The 22527-nt window shown below is 42.1% G+C and overlaps 1 protein-coding gene across 1 annotated transcript; it reads right to left on the minus strand.

Annotated features, from left to right (window-relative positions):
• Nucleotides 1-20991: 20991 nt before the first annotated feature.
• On the minus strand, nt 20992-22146 carry LOC125521868 (uncharacterized). The gene has a single exon (XM_048686932.2). It carries the CDS (start codon nt 22009-22011, stop codon nt 21274-21276), a length of 738 nt encoding a protein of 245 aa, XP_048542889.1. The 5' UTR covers nt 22012-22146; the 3' UTR covers nt 20992-21273.
• Nucleotides 22147-22527: the final 381 nt, after the last annotated feature.

Consider the following 22527-nt stretch of genomic DNA (forward strand, 5'->3'; position numbering starts at 1 on the left):
ATGCTATTAAAATGGTTGTGATGTGGTATGATAGGGTGGTATCCTCTTTTGAACGATTTGAGTGGCTTGACTTGGCACATGTTCACACATGTAGTTGAAACAAAATCAACATAGCATCTACGATATTTATGTTCATGGTGCATTATATCCTACTCATGCTTGCATTCGGTGTTGATTAATTTTAATGCATGTTCATGACTGTTGTCGCTCTCTAGCTGGTCGCTTCCCAGTCTTTTGCTAGCCTTCACCTGTACTAAGCAGGAATACTACTTGTGTATCCAATTCCACAAACCCCAAAGTTGTTCCATATGAGTCCACCATATCTACCTATATACGGTATCTACCTGCCGTTCCAAGTAAATTTGTATGTGCCAAACTCTAAACCTTCAAATAAACATTCTGTTTTGTATGCTCGAATATCTCATGTATCAACTAGGGTTGTCCGTATCTTCCATGTTAGGCGGGTTATTCTCAAGAGGAGTGGACTCCGCTCCTCACTCACGAGAAAATGGCTGGTCATCGGGATGCCCAATCCCATGCTTTATGCAAATCAAATCAAAATAATTGCAAACAAAATTCCCCTGGGACTGTTGTTAGTTGGAGTCACTCGTTGTTTCGATCAAGCCATGGATTGATGCTTGTTGGTGGAGGGGAAGTATAAACTTTACCATTCTGTTTGGGAACCGCCTATAATGTGTGTAGCATGGAAGATATCGCCATCTCTCGGTTGTTATGTTGACAATGAAAGTATACCGCTCAAAATATTATTCATATCTATTTCAAAACCGAGCTCTGGCACCTCTACAAATCCCTGCTTCCCTCTGCGAAGGGCCTATCTATTTACTTTTATGCTGAGTCATCATCCTCTTATTAAAAAGCACCAGTTGGAGAGCACCGCTATCATTTGCATCCATTACTGTTAGTTTACATTGAGTATGACTTGACTGGATCTCTTTTACCATGAATTACAATATCTAGTCAGTCCTTGATCTTTAAAGGTGCTCTGCATTTATGTTTAGCGGTCTCAGAAAGGGCTAGCGAGATACCATCCTGTTATATCATATTATGATTGTTTCGAGAAAGTGTTGTCATCCGACATTTATTATTATTGCTCGCTAGTTGATTATGCCATTGATATGAGTAAACATGAGACCTAAATGTTATTGTGAATATGGTTAGTTCATAATCTTTGCTGAAAACTTGAATGCTGGCTCTACATATTTACAACAACAAGAGCAAACCGAGTTTGTAAAAGTTTTTCTTTATCACTTTCAGTTTATCAACCGAATTGCTTGAGGACAAGCAAAGGTTTAAGCTTGGGGGAGTTGATACGTCTCCGTCGTATCTACTTTTCCAAACACTTTTGCCCTTGTTTTGGACTCTAACTTGCATGATTTGAATGGAACTAACCCGGACTGACGCTGTTTTCAGCAGAATTGCCATGGTGTTATTTTTGTGCAGAAATAAAAGTTCTCGGAATGACCTAAAAATCAATGGAGAATTATTTTGTAATATGTAAAAAATACTGAAAGGAAGATCCACGTCAGGGGGGCCTCCACCTGTCCACGAGGGTGGGGGCGCCCTACCCCCCTGGGCGCACCCCCTGCCTCATGGGTCCCCTGACGCTCCACCGACCTCAACCCTGACTCCATATGTTCACTTTCGGGGAGAAAAAAACCAGGGAGAAGGATTCATCACGTTTTATGATACGGAGCCGCCGCCAAGCCCTAAACTCTCTCGGGAGGGCTGATCTGGAGTCCGTTCGGGGCTCTGGAGAGGGGAATTTGTCGCCATCGTCATCATTAACCTTCCTCCATCACCAATTTCATGATGCTCACCGCCGTGCGTGAGTAATTCCATCACAGGCTTGCTGGACGGTGATGGGTTGGATGAGATTTATCATGTAATCGAGTTAGTTTTGTTAGGGTTTGATCCCTAGTATCCACTATGTTCTGAGATTGATGTTGCTATGACTTTGCTATGCTTAATGCTTGTCACTAGGGCCCGAGTGCCATGATTTCAGATATGAACCTATTATGTTTTCATCAATATATGAGAGTTCTTGATCCTATCTTGCAAGTCTATAGTCACCTACTATGTGTTATGATCCGGCAACCCCAAAGTGACAATAATCGGGACCACTCCCAGTGATGACCGTAGTTTGAGGAGTTCATGTATTCACTATGTGTTAATGCTTTGGTCTGGTACTCTATTAAAAGGAGGCCTTAATATCCCTTAGTTTCCAATAGGACCCCGCTGCCACGGGAGGGTAGGACAAAAGATGTCATGCAAGTTCTTTTTCATAAGCACGTATGACTATATTCGGAATACATGCCTACATTACATTGATGAACTGGAGCCAGTTTTGTGTCACCCTATGTTATGACTGTTACATGATAAACCGCATCCGGCATAATTCTCTATCACCGATCCATTGCCTACGAGCTTTCCATATATTGTTCTTCGCTTATTTACTTTTCCGTTGCTATTGTTATCATCACTACAAAACACCAAAAATATTACTTTTGCTACCGTTACCTTTTACCACCGTTACCACTACTATCATATTACTTTGCTACTAAACACTTTGCTGTAGATATTAAGTTTCCAGGTGTGGTTGAATTGACAACTCAGCTGCTAATACTTGAGAATATTCTTTGGCTCCCCTTGTGTCAAATCAATAAATTTGGGTTGAATACTCTACCCTCGAAAACTGTTGCGATCCCCTATACTTGTGGGTTATCAGTAGACGGCGTCGAGGTCCAGGACGCGGACCAAGTAGCCGGCGAGCAGCTGCAGGATCCCCGCCCAGGATGCACAGAAGAGAGAGATGAGAGCGAACTGCTCCACCAGGAGGAAGAAAAAGGAAAGAGAAGTACGGCGGGGCAGGAAGGTGCGCTGGTCATTGGACAAGAGGAGGGCTGGATGGGCTACCTGCGCCGCCGCCGTTCCTAGGGCACACGCGGGTGAGACCTCCTTTCTCGAGCAGTTGAGCGTTATCCCGAATACTCAACGATGTTGAGCAGTAGGCTCTGAATTGGGCCGGGAGCTTATTTCCTTTGGGACGGGTCACTCAATATCGAGCCCGAATGCCACGGTTGAATGCCAGGAACAACCAAACGCTGGTATTCGGGATATTCGGCCAAGATGAATGCCAATACCCAATACTAGGCCCGAATGCAAACATCCAAACATAGCGTTGGTGTATTCGAATGTTACATTCCAGTGTTTGATTGAAGAGATAGAATGCAATATTCTCCTCATCTCTAGATAAGATTACTCTCACATGCATATGGGTAATTATAACTTTTTGTATGTTTAACAACAAATTATATGAGTTTTCAACAATATTTAAATTGTATTTGTGCCATAAATACCTTACAAATCCCTTCACAATAATGAATAGTTTTCAACAACATTGAATTTCACCATGACTTATAATAAACATATAACCTGCTAACCCGTTGTCTATAAAATTTGTCGCAATAACTGCTTTGAAAATAGATCACAAAGTATTAATGCCAGCAAAAAAATTCACCAATCTCAACACAAAGCACAAAGATCTATCTCTAATCAAGCCAAGTACTAAGTATTTCAAGGAGAATGTCAAGCGAGAAAAAGCCAATCGTTGATGCTTGCTACTACTGCTTGATGTCGTTGCTGCTTGCCGCCCTGGCCACTCCCTACTTTCCATGCTACTTGCTGCTCCAACAGTTACCTACTCACTACTGGTGCCGCCCATGTGTGTCTACCACCTGCCAGGGATAAGGTGGACTAATCTTTCAAAGAGATAGTATAAATTTTGTTGGAGAAGACTTTGATGACCCAACTACACGAATACTGATGGTGTGCCTTAGCGGCCACTAAACAGACTCAGTATGGTTATTGACGAGGTTGGAAATGCAATCAACGATCACAAAGATCAATCACTGCATACAACCGAGGAACAAGTAAAAATATGAGAAATGCAATATGAATTGCATATATAAATTAAAGTACTTGATTAGCATAGTGAGATTCCAATGTCGCATAGTGCAGGAGTTCTCGTATACTCTCGTGTCTATGACAAAGAGTAGTGATACATCCATTTTGCGTCATGCTTTTATATCGATATTTATTGCATTATGGGCTGTTATTACACATTATGTCATAATACGTATGCCTATTCTCTCTTATTTTACAAGGTTTACATGAAGAGGGGGAATGCCGGCAGCTGGAATTCTGGGCTGGAAAAGGAGCAAATATTAGAGACCTATTCTGCACAACTCCAAAAGTCCTAAAACATCACGGGAGCACGTTTCAAAATATATAAAAAATATTGGGCGAAGGAAGTACCAGAGGGGGCCACCCACCATCCACAAGGGTGGGGGCGCGCCCGTTGATACGCCTAGTTGATGTGAGGCTATCTTCTCCTCTTTTTTTGTCTTCTCCACAACCACCATCCTATTCCACCTATAGTGCTATGTCCATGGCTCACGCTCATGTATTGCGTGAAGATTGAAAAAGTTTGAGAACATCAAAAGTATGACACAGTTGCTTGGCTTGTCATCCTAGTTGTGCATGATTTAAATATTTTGTGTGGTGAAGATAGAGCATAGCCAGACTATATGATTTTGTAGGGATAACTTTCTTTGGCCATGTTATTTTGAGAAGACATGGTTTCTTTGTTAGTATGCTTGAAGTATTTTTTATGTCAATATTAAACTTTTGTCTTGAATCTTTCAGATCTGAACATTCATGCCACAATAAAGAAAATTACATTGAGAATTATGCTAGGTAGCATTCCACATCAAAAATTCTGTTTTTATCACTTACCTACTCGAGGACGAGCAGGAATTAAGCTTGGGGATGCTTGATATGTCTCCAACGTATTTATAATTTTTGATTGTTCCATGCTATTATATTATCTGTTTTGGATGTTTATTGGGCTTTAATTTACCTTTTTATATTATTTTTGGGACTAACCTACTAACCAAAGGCCCAGTACAAATTGTTGGTTTTTTGCCTATTTCAGTGTTTCGCAGAAAAGGAATATCAAACGGAATCCAGACGGAATGAAACCTTCGGGAGAGTTATTTTTGGAACAAACGTGATCCAACAGACTTGGAGTGGCCGTCAAGAAATAAGCGAGGAGGCCACGAGGCAGGGGGTGCGCCCCCCACCCTCATGGGCCCATCGCAGCTCCACTGACGTACTTCTTCCTCCTATATATACCCATATACCTCGAAAACATCTGGGAGCACCACAAAACCCTAATTCCACCACCGCAACCTTCTGTACCCATGAGATCCCATCTTGGGGCCTTTTCCGGAGCTCCGCCGGAGGGGGAATCAATCACGGAGGGCTTCTACATCAACACCATAGCCTCTCCGATGATGTGTGAGTAGTTTACCACAGACCTTCGGGTCCATAGTTATTAGCTAGATGGTTTCTTCTATCTCTTTGGATCTCAATACAAAGGTCTCCTTGATCTTCTTGGAGATCTATTCGATGTAATTCTTTTTGCGGTGTGTTTGTCGAGATCCGATGAATTGTGGGTTTATGATCAAGATTATCTATGAACAATATTTGATTCTTCTCTGAAATCTTTTATGTATGATTTGTTATCTTTGCAAGTCTCTTCGAATTATCAGTTTGGTTTGGCCTACTAGATTGATCTTTCTTGCAATGGGAGTAGTGCTTAGCTTTGGGTTCAATCTTGTGGTGTCCTTTCCCAGTGACAGCAGGGGCAGCAAGGCACGTATTGTATTGTTGCCATCGAGGATAAAAAGATGGGGTTTATATCATATTGCTTGAGTTTATCCCTCTACATCATGTCATCTTGCATAATGCGTTACTCTGTTCTTATGAACTTAATACTCTAGATGCATGCTGGATAGCGGTTGATGTGTCGAGTAATAGTAGTAGATGTAGAATCATTTCGGTCTACTTGTCACGGACGTGATGCCTATATACATGATCATGCCTAGATATTCTCATAATTATGCACTTTTCTATCAATTGCTCGACAGTAATTTGTTTACCCACCGTAATACTTATGCTATCTTGAGAGAAGCCACTAGTGAAACCTATGGCCCCGGGTCTATCTTTCATCATATAAGTATCCAATCTATTTTACTTTGCAATCTTTACTTTCAATCTATATCATAAAAATACCAAAAATATTTATCTTATTATCTCTATCAGATCTCACTTTTGCAAGTGGCCGTGAAGGGATTGACAACCCCTTTACCGCGTTGGTTGCAAGGTTCTTATTTGTTTGTGCAGGTGCGAGGTGACTTGCGTGTAGTCTCCTACTGGATTGATACCTTGGTTCTCAAAAACTGAGGGAAATACATACACTACTTTGCTGCATCACCCTTTCCTCTTCAAGGGAAAACCAACACAGTGCTCAAGAGGTAGCAACGAGGAGGAGAAGCTGGACGGGCTGTCATTTTGGCTTTCTATATATGTACACAACACGGGGTAACCAACCATGGAGTACCACACAGGAATGTAAAGTGTTCCCAGTGCATGCCATCATCACATGATTTATTATTCTCCGAATGTCATTAGTTGCAAGAGAGTGATGCATATTTTCTAGGGGCCATTTAAAGAAATAATTAACACTAGCGTAGGGTGTGTTTGATTTGGGAATGAGTTAGAATAGAATATCATAATTTCATTCCATTAGAATTGGTCGGTTTCGATTTTGTGTTTTGTTGGAGACAATAGGATTCGAATAGTTACATTCCAGTGTTTGGTTGAAGAGGTAGAATGCAATGGATTTGGTTCTCCTCGTATCTTCATGAGATTACTCTAACATTCATATGGGTAACTGTAACCTTTTGTATGTTTAACAACAAATTATGCGAGTTTTCAACAATATTTCAATTATATTTGTAGCATAAATAACTTACAATTCCCTTCATAAGAATGAGTAGTTTTCAACAACATTGAATTTCACAGTGATTTATAATCAACATTTAACCTGCTAACCCATTGTCTATGTAAAACGTTAAAAAAACTTATTTGAAAATAGATCACAAAGTGTTAATGACAGCAAAATTTATCACCAATCTCAACACAACACAAAGATCTAGTTCTAAGAGCATCTCCAGCCGCGCCCCCAACAGGCCCCCATACAATTTTTAGCGCCAGCGGGCGAAAATCGGCCCAGTCGCGTCTCCAGGATCTCATTTAGTGCCAGGTTGGGCCGAAATAACAGCCGTCACATCCAAGCTGAACCCAAGCGCCCGGGGGTGCCGGCAGAAGCGAGAAGGGGTGTGGGCCCACTCTGTCGGCGAGAGGAGGGCATTTTCCCATCGTTTCCTCCCACTTTACCTCCTCGGCTTCCCTCTCATTCTTCATTCCTCCCACCAATCTCCTCCTCCTCCCCTCCCAGCCGGCCGCCATGCTGATGTCTACTACACAACCTTCTTCTTGTAGACGTTGTTGGGCCTCCAAGTGCAGAGGTTTGTAGGACAGTAGCAAATTTTCCTCAAGTGGATGACTTAAGGTTTATCAATCTGTAGGAGGCGTAGGATGAAGATGGTCTCTCTCAAGCAACCCTGCAACCAAATAACAAAGAGTCTCTTGTGTCCCCAACACACCCAATACAATGGTAAATTGTATAGGTGCACTAGTTCGGCGAAGAGATGATGATACAAGTGCAATATGGATATTAGATAAAGGTATTTGTAATATGAAATTATAAAAACAGCAAGGTAACTAATGATACAAGTGAGCGTAAACGGTATTGCAATGCGTTGAAACAAGGCCTAGGGTTCATACTTTCGCTAGTGCAAGTTCCCTCAACAATACTAACATAATTGGATCATAAAACTATCCCTCAACATGCAACAAAGAGTCACTCCAAAGTCACTAATAGCGGAGAACGAACGAAGAGATTATGGTAGGGTACGAAACCACCTCAAAGTTATTCTTTCCAATCAATCCGTTGGGCTATTCCTATAAGTGTCACAAACAGCCCTAGAGTTCGTACTAGAATAACACCTTAAGACACAAATCAACCAAAACCCTAATGTCACCTAGATACTCCAATGTCACCTCAAGTATCTGTGGGTATGATTATACGATATGCGTCACACAATCTCAGATTCATCGATTCAACCAACACATAGAACCTCAAAGAGTGCCCCAAAGTTTCTACCGGAGAATCACGACGAAAACATGTGCCAACCCCTGTGCATAGGTTCATGGGAGGAACCTGCAAGTTGATCACCAAAACATACATCAAGTGAATCACGTGGTATCCCATTGTCACCACAGATATGCATGGCAAGACATACATCAAGTGTTCTCAAATCTTTAAAGACTCAATCCAATAAGATTACTTCAAAGGGGAAACTCAATTCATTACAAGAGAGTAGAGGGGGGAAGAGACATCATAGGATCCAAATATAATAGCAAAGCTCGCGATACATCAAGATCGTATCACCTCAAGAACACGAGAGAGAGAGAGAGAGAGAGAGAGAGAGAGAGAGAGATCAAACACATAGCTACTGGTACATACCCTTAGCCCCGAGGGAGAACTACTCCCTCCTCATCATGGAGAGCACCGGGATTATGAAGATGGCCACCGGAGAAGGACTCCCCCTCCGGTAGGGTGCCGAAACTGGTCTAGATTGGTTTTTGGTGGCTACGGAGGCTTCTGGCGGCGGAACTCCCGATCTAATCTCCGTTCTGGAAGTTGTACGATACGTAGGTATATATGGGTACAAGGGGTACGTCGGTGGACCGAAGGGGGGGCCACGAGGCAGGGGGCGCGCCCCAGGGGGGTGGGCGCGCCCCCTACCCTCGTGAGCACCTCCTTCATCTTCTGACGTAGGGTCCAAGTCTATCCGGTAGGTTTCCTTCCAAAAATAACTTCTCCAGTTGATTTCGTTCCGTTTTGACTCCGTTTGATATTCCTTTTCCTCAAAACACTGAAATAGGCATAAAACAGCAAATCAGGGCTGGGCCTCCGGTTAATAGGTTAGTCCCAAAAAATAATATAAAAGTGGAAAATAAAGCCCAATATTGCCCAAAATAGTAGATAATATAGCATGGAGCAATCAAAAATTATAGATACGTTGGAGACGTATCAAGCATCCCCAAGCTTAATTGCTGCTCGTCCTCGAGTAGGTAAATGATAAAAAGATAATTTTTGATGTGGAATGCTAGTTGGCATAATTTCAATGTAATTCTTCTTACTAGTGATATGAATATTCAGATCCGAAAGATTCAAGACAAAAGTTCATATTGACATAAAAATAATAATACTTCAAGCATACTAATAAAGCAATTATGTCCTCTCAAAATAACATGGCCAAAGAGAGCTATCCCTACAAAATCATATAGTCTGGCTATGCTCCATCTTCACCACACAAAATATTTAAATCATGCACAACACCGATGACAAGCCCAGCAATTGTTTCATACTTTTGATGTTCTCAAACTTTTTCAATCTTCACGCAATACATGAGCATCAGCCATGGACATAGCACTATAGGTGGAATAGAATGGTGGTTGTGGAGAAGACAAAAAGGGAGAAGATAGTCTCACATCAACTAGGCGTATCAATGGGCTATGGAGATGCCCATCAATAGATATCAATGTGAGTGAGTAGGGATTGCCATGCAACGGATGCACTAGAGCTATAAGTGTATGAAAGCTCAAAAAGAAACTAAGTGTGTGTGCATCCAACTTGCTTGCTCACGAAGACCTAGGGCATTTTGAGGAAGCCCATCATTGAAATATACAAGCCAAGTTCTATAATGAAAGTTTCCCACTAGTATATGAAAGTGACAACATAGGAGTCTCTCTATCATGAAGATCATGGTGCTACTTTGAAGCACAAGTGTGGTAAAAGGATAGTAGCATTGCCCCTTCTCTCTTTTTCTCTCTTTTTTTTATTTGGACCTTTTCTTCTCTCTTTTTTATGGCCTCATTTTTTGGGCTTCTTTGGCCTCTTTTATTTATTTATTTTCGTCCGGAATCTCATCCCGACTTGTGGGGGAATCATAGTCTCCATCATCCTTTCCTCACTGGGACAATGCTCTAATAATGATGATCATCACACTTTTATTTTTCTTACAACTCAACAATTACAACTCGATACTTAGAACAAAATATGACTCTATATGAATGCCTCTGGCGGTGTACCGGGATGTGCAATGATGCATGAGTGACATGTATGAAAGAATTATGAACGGTGGCTTTGCCACAAATACAATGTCAACTACATGATCATGCTAAGCAATATGACAATGATAAAGCGTGTCATAATAAACGGAATGGTGGAAAATTGCATGGCAATATATCTCGGAATGGCTATGGAAATGCCATAATAGGTAGGTATGGTGGCTGTTTTGAGGAAGGTATATGGTGGGTTTATGGTACCGGCAAAAGTTGCGCGGTACTAGAGAGGCTAGCAATGGTGGAAGGGTGAGAGTGCGTATAATCCATGGACTCAACATTAGTCATAAAAAACTCACATACTTATTGCAAAAATCTATTAGTTATCGAAACAAAGTACTATGCACATGCTCCTAGGGGGATAGATTGGTAGGAAAAGACCACGCTCGTCCCCGACCACCACTCATAAGGAAGACAATCAATAAATAAATCATGCTCCGACTTCATCACATAGCGGTTCACCATACATGCATGCTACGGGAATCACAAACTTCAACACAAGTATTTCTCAAATTCATAACCACTCAACTAGCATGACTCTAATATTACCATCCTCATATCTCAAAACAATCATCAAGTATCAAACTTCTCTTAGTATTCAACACACTCATAAGAGAATTTTATTATTCTTGAATACCTAGCATATTAGGATTTTAAGCAAATTACCATGCTATTTAAGACTCTCAAAATAATCTAAGTGAAGCATGAGAGTTCATCTATTTCTTCAAAATAAAACTACCGCCATGCTCTAAAAGATATAAGTGAAGCACTAGAGCAAATGACAAACTACTCCGAAGGATATAAGTGAAGATCAATGAGTAGTTGAATAATTATGCAACTATGTGAAGACTCTCTAACATTTAATAATTTCAGATCTTGGTATTTTATTCAAACAGCAAGCAAAGCAAAAGAAAATGGCATTCTAAGAATAGCAAACATCATGTGAAAAAACAAAAACTTAGGATCAACCAATACTAACCGATAGTTGTTGAAGAAGAAAGGTGGGATGCCAACCGGGGCATCCCCAAGCTTAGACTCTTGAGACTTCTTGAAATATTATCTTGGGGTGCCTTGGGAATCCCCAAGCTTGAGCTTTTGTGTCTCCTTAATTCCTCTCATATCACGGTCTCCCTAAATCTCAAAAGCTTCATCCACACAAAACTCAACAAGGACTCGTGAGATAAGTTAGTATAAACCATTGCCAAAACCTTATCGTACTCTACTGTAGAAAATCACTAAAATTATTATTCAACATTGCATACTAAATTCCCCTGCATATTTAATAGTCCTATCCTCAAATAGAATCATTAAAGAAGCAAACATATGCAACCAATGCAAACATAACAGCAATCTTCCTAAACAGGATAGTCTGTAAAGAATGCTGCAACATCCATACTTCCCGAGCTCCAAAAATTATGAAAGAAAATTCCCGCTGTAGTAAATTTATCATATATTAATATGCAAAAGGTTTCAACATTTTATCACATTCTGACTTTTCTAGGGAATTATTGCAACAGCGGTAAACTTTCTGTTTTCAAACGGCAACATGTATACTTGTAACATAGGCATAGTAAAGGCTATCAATGCCACTTTTATTGAAATAAAAGATGAAAAATATTTTTATAAATAACGTAAAGAAAATCCTAACAAAATAAATTGATGCTCCAAGCAAAACACATATCATGTGGTAAATAAAAATATAGCTCCAAGTAAAGTTACCGATGAACGAAGACGAAAGAGGGGATGTCTTCCGGGGCATACCCAAGCTTAGGCTCTTGGCTATCCTTGAATATTACCTTGGGGTTCCTTGGGCATCCCCAAGCTTAGGCTCTTTCCACTCCTTATTCCATAGTCCATCGAATCCTTACCCAAAACTTGAAAACTTCACAACACAAAACTTAACAGAAAACTCGTAAGCTCCGTTAGTATAAGAAAATAAATCACCACTTCAAGGTACTGTAATGAACTCATTATTTATTTATATTGGTGTTAAACCTACTGTATTACAACTTCTCTATGGTTTATAAACTATTTTACTAGCCATAGATTCATCAAAATAAGTAAACAACACATGAAAAACAAAATCTGTCAAAAACAGAACAGTCTGTAGTAATCTGGATCAAACGTATACTTCTGGAACTCATAAAATTCTCAAATAAATTGCTGGACCTGAGTAATTTATCTATTAATCATCTGAAAAAATAATTAACTAAATATCACTCTCCAAATAAAAATGGCAGCAATTCTCGTGAGCGCTAAAGTTTCTGTTTTTTACAGCATGATCAACAAGACTTTCCCAAAGTCTTCCCAAAGGTTCTACTTGGCACAAACACTAATTAAACACATAAAACCACATATAAACAGAGGCTAGATGAATTATTTATTACTAAACAGGAACAAAAAGCAAGGAACAAAAATAAAGTTGGGTTGCCTCCCAACAAGCGCTATCATTTAACGCCCCTAGCTAGGCATGATGATTTCAATGATGCTCACATAAAAGATAAGAATTAAAACATAAAGAGAGCATCATGAAGAATATGACTAGCACATTTAAGTCTAACCCACTTCCTATGCATAGGGATTTTTTGAGCACACAACTTATGGGAACAAGAATCAACTTGCATAGGAAAGCAAAACAAGCATAACTTCAAGATTTTAAGCACATAGAGAGGAAACTTGATATTATTGCAATTCCTACAAGCATATGTTCTTCCCTCATAATAATTTTCAGTAGCATTATGAATGAATTCAACAATATAACCAGCACCTAAAGCATTCTTTTCATGATCTACAAGCATAGAAAATTTACTACTTTCCACACAAGCAAATTTCTTCTCATGAATAGTAGTGGGAGCAAGCTCAACAAAATAATTATCATGTGAGGAATAATCCAATTGAAAACTAAAATCATGATCACAAGTTTCATGGATATCATTATTCTTTATAGCATACAAGTCATCACAATAATCATCATAGATAGCAACTTTGTTCTCATAATCAATTGGAACCTCTTCCGGAATAGTGGATTCATCACAAAATAAAGTCATGACCTCTCCAAATCTACTTTCATCATAAATAGGAGGCATGCTTTCATCATAATAAATTTGCTCATCAAAACTTGGGGGATAAAAAATATCATCTTCATCAAACATAGATTCCCCAAGCTTGTGGCTTTGCATATCATTAGCATCATGGATATTCAAGGAATTCATACTAACAACATTGCAATCATGCTCATCATTCAAATATTTAGTGCCAAACATTTTATAGATTTCTTCTTCTAGCACTTGAGCACAATTATCCTTTCCATCATACTCACGAAAGATATTAGAAAGATAAAGCGTATGAGACAAACTCAATTCCATTTTTTTATAATTTTCTTTTATGGACTAAACTAGTGATAAAACAAGAAACTAAAAGACTCGATTGCAAGATCTAAAGATATACCTTCAAGCACTCACCTCCCCGGCAACGGCGCCAGAAAAGAGCTTGATGTCTACTACACAACCTTCTTCTTGTAGATGTTGTTGGGCCTCCAAGTGCAGAGGTTTGTAGGACAGTAGCAAATTTCCCTCAAGTGGATGACCTAAGGTTTATCAATCCATAGGAGGTGTAGGATGAAGATGGTCTCTCTCAAGCAACCCTGCAACCAAATAACAAAGAATCTATTGTGTCCCCAACACACCCAATACAATGGTAAATTGTATAGGTGCACTAGTTCGGCGAAGAGATGGTGATACAAGTGCAATATCGATAGTAGATAAAGGTATTTGTAATCTGAAATTATAAAAACAGCAAGGTAACTAATGATACAAGTGAGCGTAAACGGTATTGCAATGCGTTGAAACAAGGCCTAGGGTTCATACTTTCGCTAGTGCAAGTTCCCTCAACAATACTAACATAATTGGATCATAAAACTATCCCTCAACATGCAACAAAGAGTCACTCCAAAGTCACTAATAGCGGAGAACGAACGAAGAGATTATGGTAGGGTACGAAACCACCTCAAAGTTATTCTTTCCAATCAATCCGTTGGGCTATTCCTATAAGTGTCACAAACAGCCCTAGAGTTCGTACTAGAATAACACCTTAAGACACAAATCAACCAAAACCCTAATGTCACCTAGATACTCCAATGTCACCTCAAGTATCCGTGGGTATGATTATACGATATGCGTCACACAATCTCAGATTCATCTATTCAACCAACACATAGAACCTCAAAGAGTGCCCCAAAGTTTCTACCGGAGAATCACGACGAAAACATGTGCCAACCCCTATGCATAGGTTCATGGGCGGAACCCGCAAGTTGATCACCAAAACATACATCAAGTGAATCACGTGGTATCCCATTGTCACCACAGATACGCACGGCAAGACATACATCAAGTGTTCTCAAATCTTTAAAGACTCAATCCGATAAGATTACTTCAAAGAGGATACTCAATTCATTACAAGAGAGTAGAGGGGGGAAGAGACATCATAGGATCCAAATATAATATCAAAGCTCGCGATACATCAAGATCATATCACCTCAAGAACACGAGAGAGAGAGAGAGAAAGAGAGATCAAACACATAGCTACTGCTACATACCCTCAGCCCCAAGGGAGAACTACTCCCTCCTCATCATGGAGAGCACCGAGATGATGAAGATGGCCACCGGAGAAGGATTTCCCCTTTGGCAGGGTGCCGGAACGGGTCTAGATTAGTTTTTGGTGGCTACGGAGGCTTCTGGCGGCAGAACTCCCAATCTAATCTCCGTTCTAGAAGTTGTACGATATGTAGGTATATATGGGTACAAGGGGTACGTCGGTGGACTGAAGGGGGGGGCACGAGGCAGGGGGCGCGCCCCCTACCCTCGTGAGCACCTCCTTCATCTTCTAACGTAGGGTCCAAGTCTATCCGGTAGGTTTCCTTCCAAAAATAACTTCTCCAGTTGATTTCGTTCCGTTTTGACTCCGTTTGATATTCCTTTTCCTCGAAACACTGAAATAGGCATAAAACAGCAAATCTGGGTTGGGCCTCCGGCTAATAGGTTAGTCCCAAAAAATAATATAAAAGTGGAAAATAAAGCCCAATATTGCCCAAAACAGTAGATAATATAGCATGGAGCAATCAAAAATTATAGATACGTTGGAGACGTATCACATGCCGCCAAAGAAGTACGTGGTTCCCCACGCCGCGGCGGATGACACCGCCGCCGTCGCACAACTGAAGCAGAGGGCGCTGCTGTCCAAGCCCCCGGGCATGTCTAATGCCGACTAGAGGGCGGAAGTTTAGCGCCGGGAGGCTGTCACCACCGACCGGCGGAACAGGGCCAACGCCAAAAAGGCCCAGGACAACGCGACGCTCGCGGCTAGGGCGGTGGCAGAGCAGGCGGAGCGCTCGGCCGAACAAGTCGAGGCGGCTCGCGTGGGGATGATGAATCCACCTAGCGGCCACGGCCCATACGCGTCCTAGAGCCAGCAAAGCGTCGGGTCTCTGGTCGGCTTCTCGTCATCGCCACAACCATGGGGCTGCACGCCGTTGCCGGGCTACGCCGACGGTGACACGCACAGCAGGTTCAACCCCAACATTACCTTCGCCCATGGTCACCCGGCCCAGCACACGCGTGCACGAGTCCATCAAGCATTGCCTCGCCGACGCCAAGACCCGGGCTGCCCAGCAGGAGGAGAAGACCGAGGCGCGGTGGTCGGCGTTGATGACGAATAGCACCGTCAAGCTCGACCTGCTCCGGACCAACGTCGCCGTGGAGAAGAGGAACACTGACCTGGCTTTCCTGATGGGCGGGGCGGACATGTCGGCGATGGACAAGAAAGTCAAGGTGTGGTACATGGCGGAGCGCGGCCTTATCCCGAACCAGATGTCGTCGGCGGCGCCGCCAACTCCCACGCTGCCACCAACGCCGCCGCCAAGCCTGAGTGATGATGCCTCCAAGACGCCCAGCAGCACAGAAGCCGCGCCGACGCCTCCCTGCACAGAAGAAGCCGCGCCGACGCCGCCCAGCCCGTGCACGCCGACTCATGCGACGCCGGAGGCCGACACCGCCGTTTGATGCGTTGAGTCCTTTATTTTTTTGCGCGCCAAACTGTGGCAACCTGATCGCCGAACTACGATGATCATTGGAATTGTGGCGTTTTATGGGGGCGGGAAATGGACCCGTTTGAATTTGTGACGCCTCGGGGGTGGCGCCTGGGGGCGTGGCTGGGACCTAGATTGCCTCCAGGGCCTAAAAATCGTCGGGCGGGCGCCCGAAAGAGCACCGGCCTTTGCGCCGGGGGGGGCGAACGAGTGGAGATGCTCTAATCAAGCTGAGTACTAAGTATTTCAAGGAGAATGTCAAGCAAGAAAGAACCCAATCATTGATGCTTGCTATTGCTACTTGCTGCCGCTCCTACTTGCCATGCTACTTGCCGCTCCGGCCGTTACCTGCTCGCTGGTGGTGTCACCTGCTAGGGATAAAGTGCCATGGTCTTTTGATGAGATAGTATAAATTTTGTTGGCGGAGACTTTGACAACCCAACTACACAAACACATGACGGTGTGCCTTAGCAGGCACTAAACCAACTCTAGTATGGTTATTGACGGTGTTGAAAACGCAATCAACCTTATCACAAAGATCAATCACTGCATACAACCGAGGAACAAGAAAAGTATAAAAAAATGCAATCTAAATTGAGGATGTAAATTGAAGTACTTGATTAGCATAGTGGGATTCTGATGCCACATGGTGCAGGTGGTCTCGCCTACTCTCGTGTCTATGACAAAGTGTAGCAAACACCAAAACGTAATCAACAAAACCCAAATCCTAACTCGCCGCCCCTTGGGGTATTTAAGGAGGGACAAAGGGGGAATTCAGCCAAAACAAGGAGCGGGTGCCAAATACAACCTTAAGTGAGTATCCTCTATAAACATGCTAAAAAATTGCATGTAATCTTTTAGTCCAAAAATTCATCTTCTCCCAAGTAAGACTTCAAATTTATTTAGATGCAACCAAACAAGATCTCCTAGTTCAAACACAACAATCTTTCTACCCTTATCACCTACAAGTTTGTGATTAACACTCATGAATGCTATGTTGTCTTTTGTCTTCTCATGCATCTTTAATATTAGTTTAGAATGATGTGTCACATCAAAATTAATCTTCTCCAAAGATGGAAGTGACAAAAAAATCAATGGGTACATGGGGTATAAGATCATAACCAACTTCAAATGGACACATTTTAGTGGTAGAATGTAGCGAGCGGAGTAAATATTATTTAAGTTTTTTCTAAGACGACATCCCTAAGCATAGTATGTAATTTTCTATTGACTACTTCAATTGTCCATCAGTTTGGTGATGACATTAGTACTAACTAACCATTTAGTCATCAACTTATCCCATAAAAATCTTCAAAAGTGACTAAGTGACGATGCGATGACCCCGGGGTATAGCTCCGGAGGACAAAAGAGGCCCAATGACATTAGTGCAGCCCAAGCAACAACTCAACGTCCATCGATAATCCAGAGCGCATCACCACCTTGGGGGACAAGACATAGACACCCCTTCGTATTAGGCTAGGAAACAAGTCTGGATATGGCATATATTAACCCACCACGGTTATTTACCAAACGTAGCATAGGACAACTCCTTGACCGACTCAGGACCTATAACCCTGCCTCAACCACCAATATATGTCCCGGCAGAGACCCCCTGATGGGAACCTCATTCTAATATGCATCTGAGGCTTCAACCTTTTTATGATCTTGCGAATGATCCCTTGTAGATGCAAACCCTAGTTTCTCATACAAGGCTAGATCATCAGTGCAGACAAGCAAGAGTAGATTATTACCTCAATACGAAGGCCTGAGCATGGGTAAATTGTCCTCGTTATGCTTGAATATGTATTGACAGGAAAATACCAAGTCAGTTGGCGCGCCAGGTAGGGGTTGCGCGTGTCATGCGTCATAGACGTGTCTATAATATTTATATTGCCTCATGCCATATTAATATCATAATGGCATAATTTTAGCATCATCATTTATCTTTTTCTGGACTAACCTATTAATTCGGTGCGGAGTGTCAGTTGTTGTTTTCTTTTTTGGGCTTTTCAAAATCAATTTTCTAGAGACAAAAAAACAAAGAAAAATACATCAAGAAGATTTAAGAGAAAATGTAGCCGGAGGTCACCGGCCCCACCAAGGACCCCTGTGGGCCCCACATGGTAGGTCGGCACTGCCTAGCCACTAGTTGCACGAAGGGGGCGCGTGTGCCCGAGAGGAGGCGCCTCTACCACCTCTCTTCACCCCTGCCTTTGTATTTACCCAAAAAAGTTGAACTATTTATCGAGGATTTTTCATCGACACCACCTCTCTATGTTCCATGGAGATCTAGTTTGGAGGCATGTTCCATTACTTGCCGGAGGGGGAATTCATCGTGGAGATCACCTACATCAACCTTGTTGACATCATGTCCATTTGTGAGTAGTCCTCCTTGGACTATAAGTTCATAACAGTAACTAGATGCCAATTTCTCCCTTTTCCTTAATAAATGAATTCATGAACATTTTCTAATTTTTGAATATTTTTTGAAATTTGTTAACATTTATTGAAAACCCGCACATTTTTAAAAAATCATGAACAATTTTCTAATTCACATATATTTTTAATTTGTGACATAGTTTTACTTCGTGAGCATTTTAGGAAATTCATGAACATTTTTTTATTTCGGAGAGATTTTTTGTTTCACAAACTTTTTAAAAATTCTGCACATCTTTTTAATCCATGGACATTTAAAAAATAAATATTTGTTGAAATCAAATTTCATGAATATTTATATAATCACAAAAAATTTAAAAAAAATCTTGAATATTTGTTCAATTTTTTCTTGAATATTATTTGAATTTTGTTAAAATAAAAAAGGAAAGGTGCCAAAAAAATAAAGGAAATAGAAAAAACTCCAATAAAGCAACCTGCACGCGCACTAGGCTGGACTAAAGTCGCATGGGTTGGTGCGCATTTACCGCTCTGGTGGTGGCAGCCACACAGGGAGCATTCCTGCGCGTTTGCTCGGCCTCCATCGCCCTATGTGAGGATTAGGAAATCCTGAAATCAAAGTCAAACCCTATTCGATGCCTTCAGAGCCAATTACTTTTAAAATTCATGATTTTTTTAATCCTCTAACAGTTTTTTTTCCAAAATTATGAACTTTTTAACATTCTTGATTCAGAAAAATAAAAAAAATCATGAAGTTTGTCATTCTTCATGTTTTTTCAGATTCTCAAACTTTTTAAATCTTGCAAACTATTTTCGAGTTTACTAAACTTTTTTTAAAAGTTTAACTGTCAACTGTGTCACTCGTCAATGGTCGACTCGTCAAGTCAACCATGCGAGACGCTTGCCCCTTTATCGGGTCGGCCCACGAGCGGGCATCGTGCGGTCACTCCTTCAACAAATAGCGAATAAGGCGCCAAGTACGAGGGGCGCGACTATATCACTTGGGGCATGTACAATGATGATATATTAGGAGTGCCACATAGGATAAATGTTGAGGTGGACGAAAAAGAAATCATAAGAAAATACTTGTCTTCTTTTATTTAAGAGATGATCTCTTAGTACAATATGTCTCATCGTATTTTGTAGAAATAAAAAAATGTTCTTGATGTATATGAAAAATGTAGAACATGTATTAAAAAAATAAACATCAAAACATAAAATCCTGATGCTCGCATTTATCCTGGATTTATTTCAGGAATTCCGGCGGTACACTTTCAGTGGGAGGAGACGTTCCCATCGACTACGAGGCGCCTACGGTGACTTCGTAAAATCTCAAGATGATATGTCGGCTCAGTCTCTCGGAGGTGCTCATAGGGGTAGGGTGTGCGTGTGTTCGTTCATAGGGGTGAGTGTATGCGCGTTTATATGAGCGCTTGCGTTTGTACTGTGTTAAAAAAACATAAATTTTTTAAAAATGTCGATTGAGTATCAAAAACATATGTTAATAATATATTTATAAAATTTACATTTGTATAAAAATATGTAACTAATATATAAAATGTGTAGAAAAATGTAATCATCAAACATATTTAATAAAATATTAATCACGTATTTTAAAAATTTTAAACATCTACAAAAAAATGTTTCTAATTTATAAAAAATATACAATGTGCATGAAAAATATATTCATCTAATACAATATTTTAAAATATGTTAAACATCTACTGAAAAAATGTTGTTGATGTATACTGAAAATATACAATGTGTATGAAAGAAAATCAAACATAGAAAAACACATATTTTAAAAAGATAGTTATGATGTATTTGAAAATTTGAAGAAACATGAAAAATATTAATAAAATGGAATAAAATGAGAAACAAACAAAAAACCAAAGGAGAAAAGTAAAATAAAAAATAAAAAAATAAGAAAACAATTAAAAGGGAAATAACTGAAGAAAAGGAAAATGACCGTTGTGGTTGCCCCCAAAGGGGTATCTGTCAGCTAGTCGCTCTCATCACTTTCAGATGAGCGCAAGAAGGTCCTTGTGGCCTTGTTCAGCTCGATCCAGGCGACATCAAAGGTGAATGATTAATTTTTATTTTTATTTTTATTTTACGGGGGCATGATTAAATTGACCCCCTCCTCCCATGTAGTGTGAAAAAGAATTAACCCCCTAAATGTCCTTGTGGCCGAGTCCAACTCCAAATAAAGCTTCAAAAATCCGCACAAAAATTGTAGCGGTGCACTCTTCTGGATAAGCATGAAAACCTTACTGAAATCCCTTATCATTCGAAGTGAATAGTCCAGACACCCACACAGTTGACGAGAGGGCCCGTTGTTCCAAAAGAAATGAGTATATGCTTGCAATTGCAAAGCAGGTTCTTTAACATGGATGTAACAAGCAATTGAAGGGAGGTTAACTCCATGGAAGCTGCCTTAAAACATGTAGCTCCACGAGAGCTCCCCCCACAACGCTCAACTACCTTATTGTTGCTGTGTACAAAGAATCACATCAATTTTTATATGGAATCAAGTATAGTTATCACCATGCATGACCAGTTGTGGTCTTCGCTTGAGTTGTCAGTTTCATCGGTGCTCCGGCTTGCCGGACTCCAGCTCAGTCCATTGAGAAGCTCCAGAGCGCAATGTCGCCTCCTTCCTCCCAGCTGCACTCGTCCTCCATGGCCATTGGCGACGGAGCGAAGAACGCGCTGCACGGGTCCATCATGGCGTACTCCATGCACTTGGGCGATTGGAAGAAGGCCTCGATCTCCGCGAGCGAGCACTGGCTGTAACCGTAACCCAGGAGGTCTACGCCGTCGAGGTCGGCGGCGCCGCTGCTAGCCGTCTCCGGGGAGCTCACCGGCGAGGCATTATTGCTGGAGGAGCTGCAGTACTCCGGGGTGACGGCGCCGGCGCTGTAGTCGTCGGCACCGGCGAAGTCGACGGCATCAGCGCTGGGACTGTCGTCGGCCCCGGCGGCGAAGTCGAACGCATTAGCGCTGGCCCCGGCGGCGGCGGCTGCGGCGACGCGCTGGATGGACTTGGGCGACATGGCGGCGGCGGGGAGGTCGAAGGGGAAGCGCACGGGGAAGTTGAGGTCGGCGGCGGCGGCGGCGCCCTTGAGGCAGAGCAGCGCGGCGTCGTAGGCGCGCGCGGCGGCCTCGGCGGTGGAGTGGGAGCCGAGCCATATCCGCGTCTTCTGCCCCGGCGCCCGGATCTCTGACACCCACGCGCCCCAGCTCCTCATCCGCACCCCCTTGTACGTCCTCATCTTCCCACCAAGCTGCTGCTGCTGCTGCTTCGCCGCCACGGCGCCACCGTCATTGCTCCCTGCTGCCGCGGTCTTCACCATTGCCACGTACGGCTAGCTTCTCCGCGAACCTCCTCCTAGCTCAGTCGGTTCCTCCGGTCGATGGTTTGGTTTGCGACGCGAGGCTTGTTGCTGAGTGCTGATCTGTGTGCTGCGCTCACTGGTCTGGTCGATGCTCCGACGGGATACTTCTACTTATAGGACGCAAAGCCACAGCCCAAAACAGTGTGTGCCTCGTCCATGGATTTGTTTACTGGTGGAACACAAGTAATGAAGCATTACGTTCACATCACAGCGATACTCTGACAAAACAGTGGCATATACAATCCGCGGTCGTACGTTTGGCAATAATGCATACGGAGCAAATAATAGCGTAAGAAAATCCAAGCAAGGAAGCATCCTGTGTGCTACTCCTACTAAGGTAGTCGACTTGACGCTGCGTCTTTGCCTTGGGCGTACAGTGTTAGCATAAAATAATAGTGCCTTGATTCGAGTGTGGCTTGCCCGGGCACGGCTCGGACATACAGCTGTGGGCTGTGGGCTGTGGCATGCATGATG

This window comes from Triticum urartu, chromosome 7A (genome assembly GCF_056163025.1).
Source record: "Triticum urartu cultivar PI428250 chromosome 7A, HENAU_Tu73, whole genome shotgun sequence".
Classification (NCBI taxonomy): domain Eukaryota; kingdom Viridiplantae; phylum Streptophyta; class Magnoliopsida; order Poales; family Poaceae; genus Triticum; species Triticum urartu.

What these genes read in the sequence shown, in the direction of transcription:
- LOC125521868 (XM_048686932.2), bottom strand. Translation starts at nt 22,011, where the DNA reads ATGGTGAAGACCGCGGCAGCAGGGAGCAATGACGGTGGCGCCGTGGCG.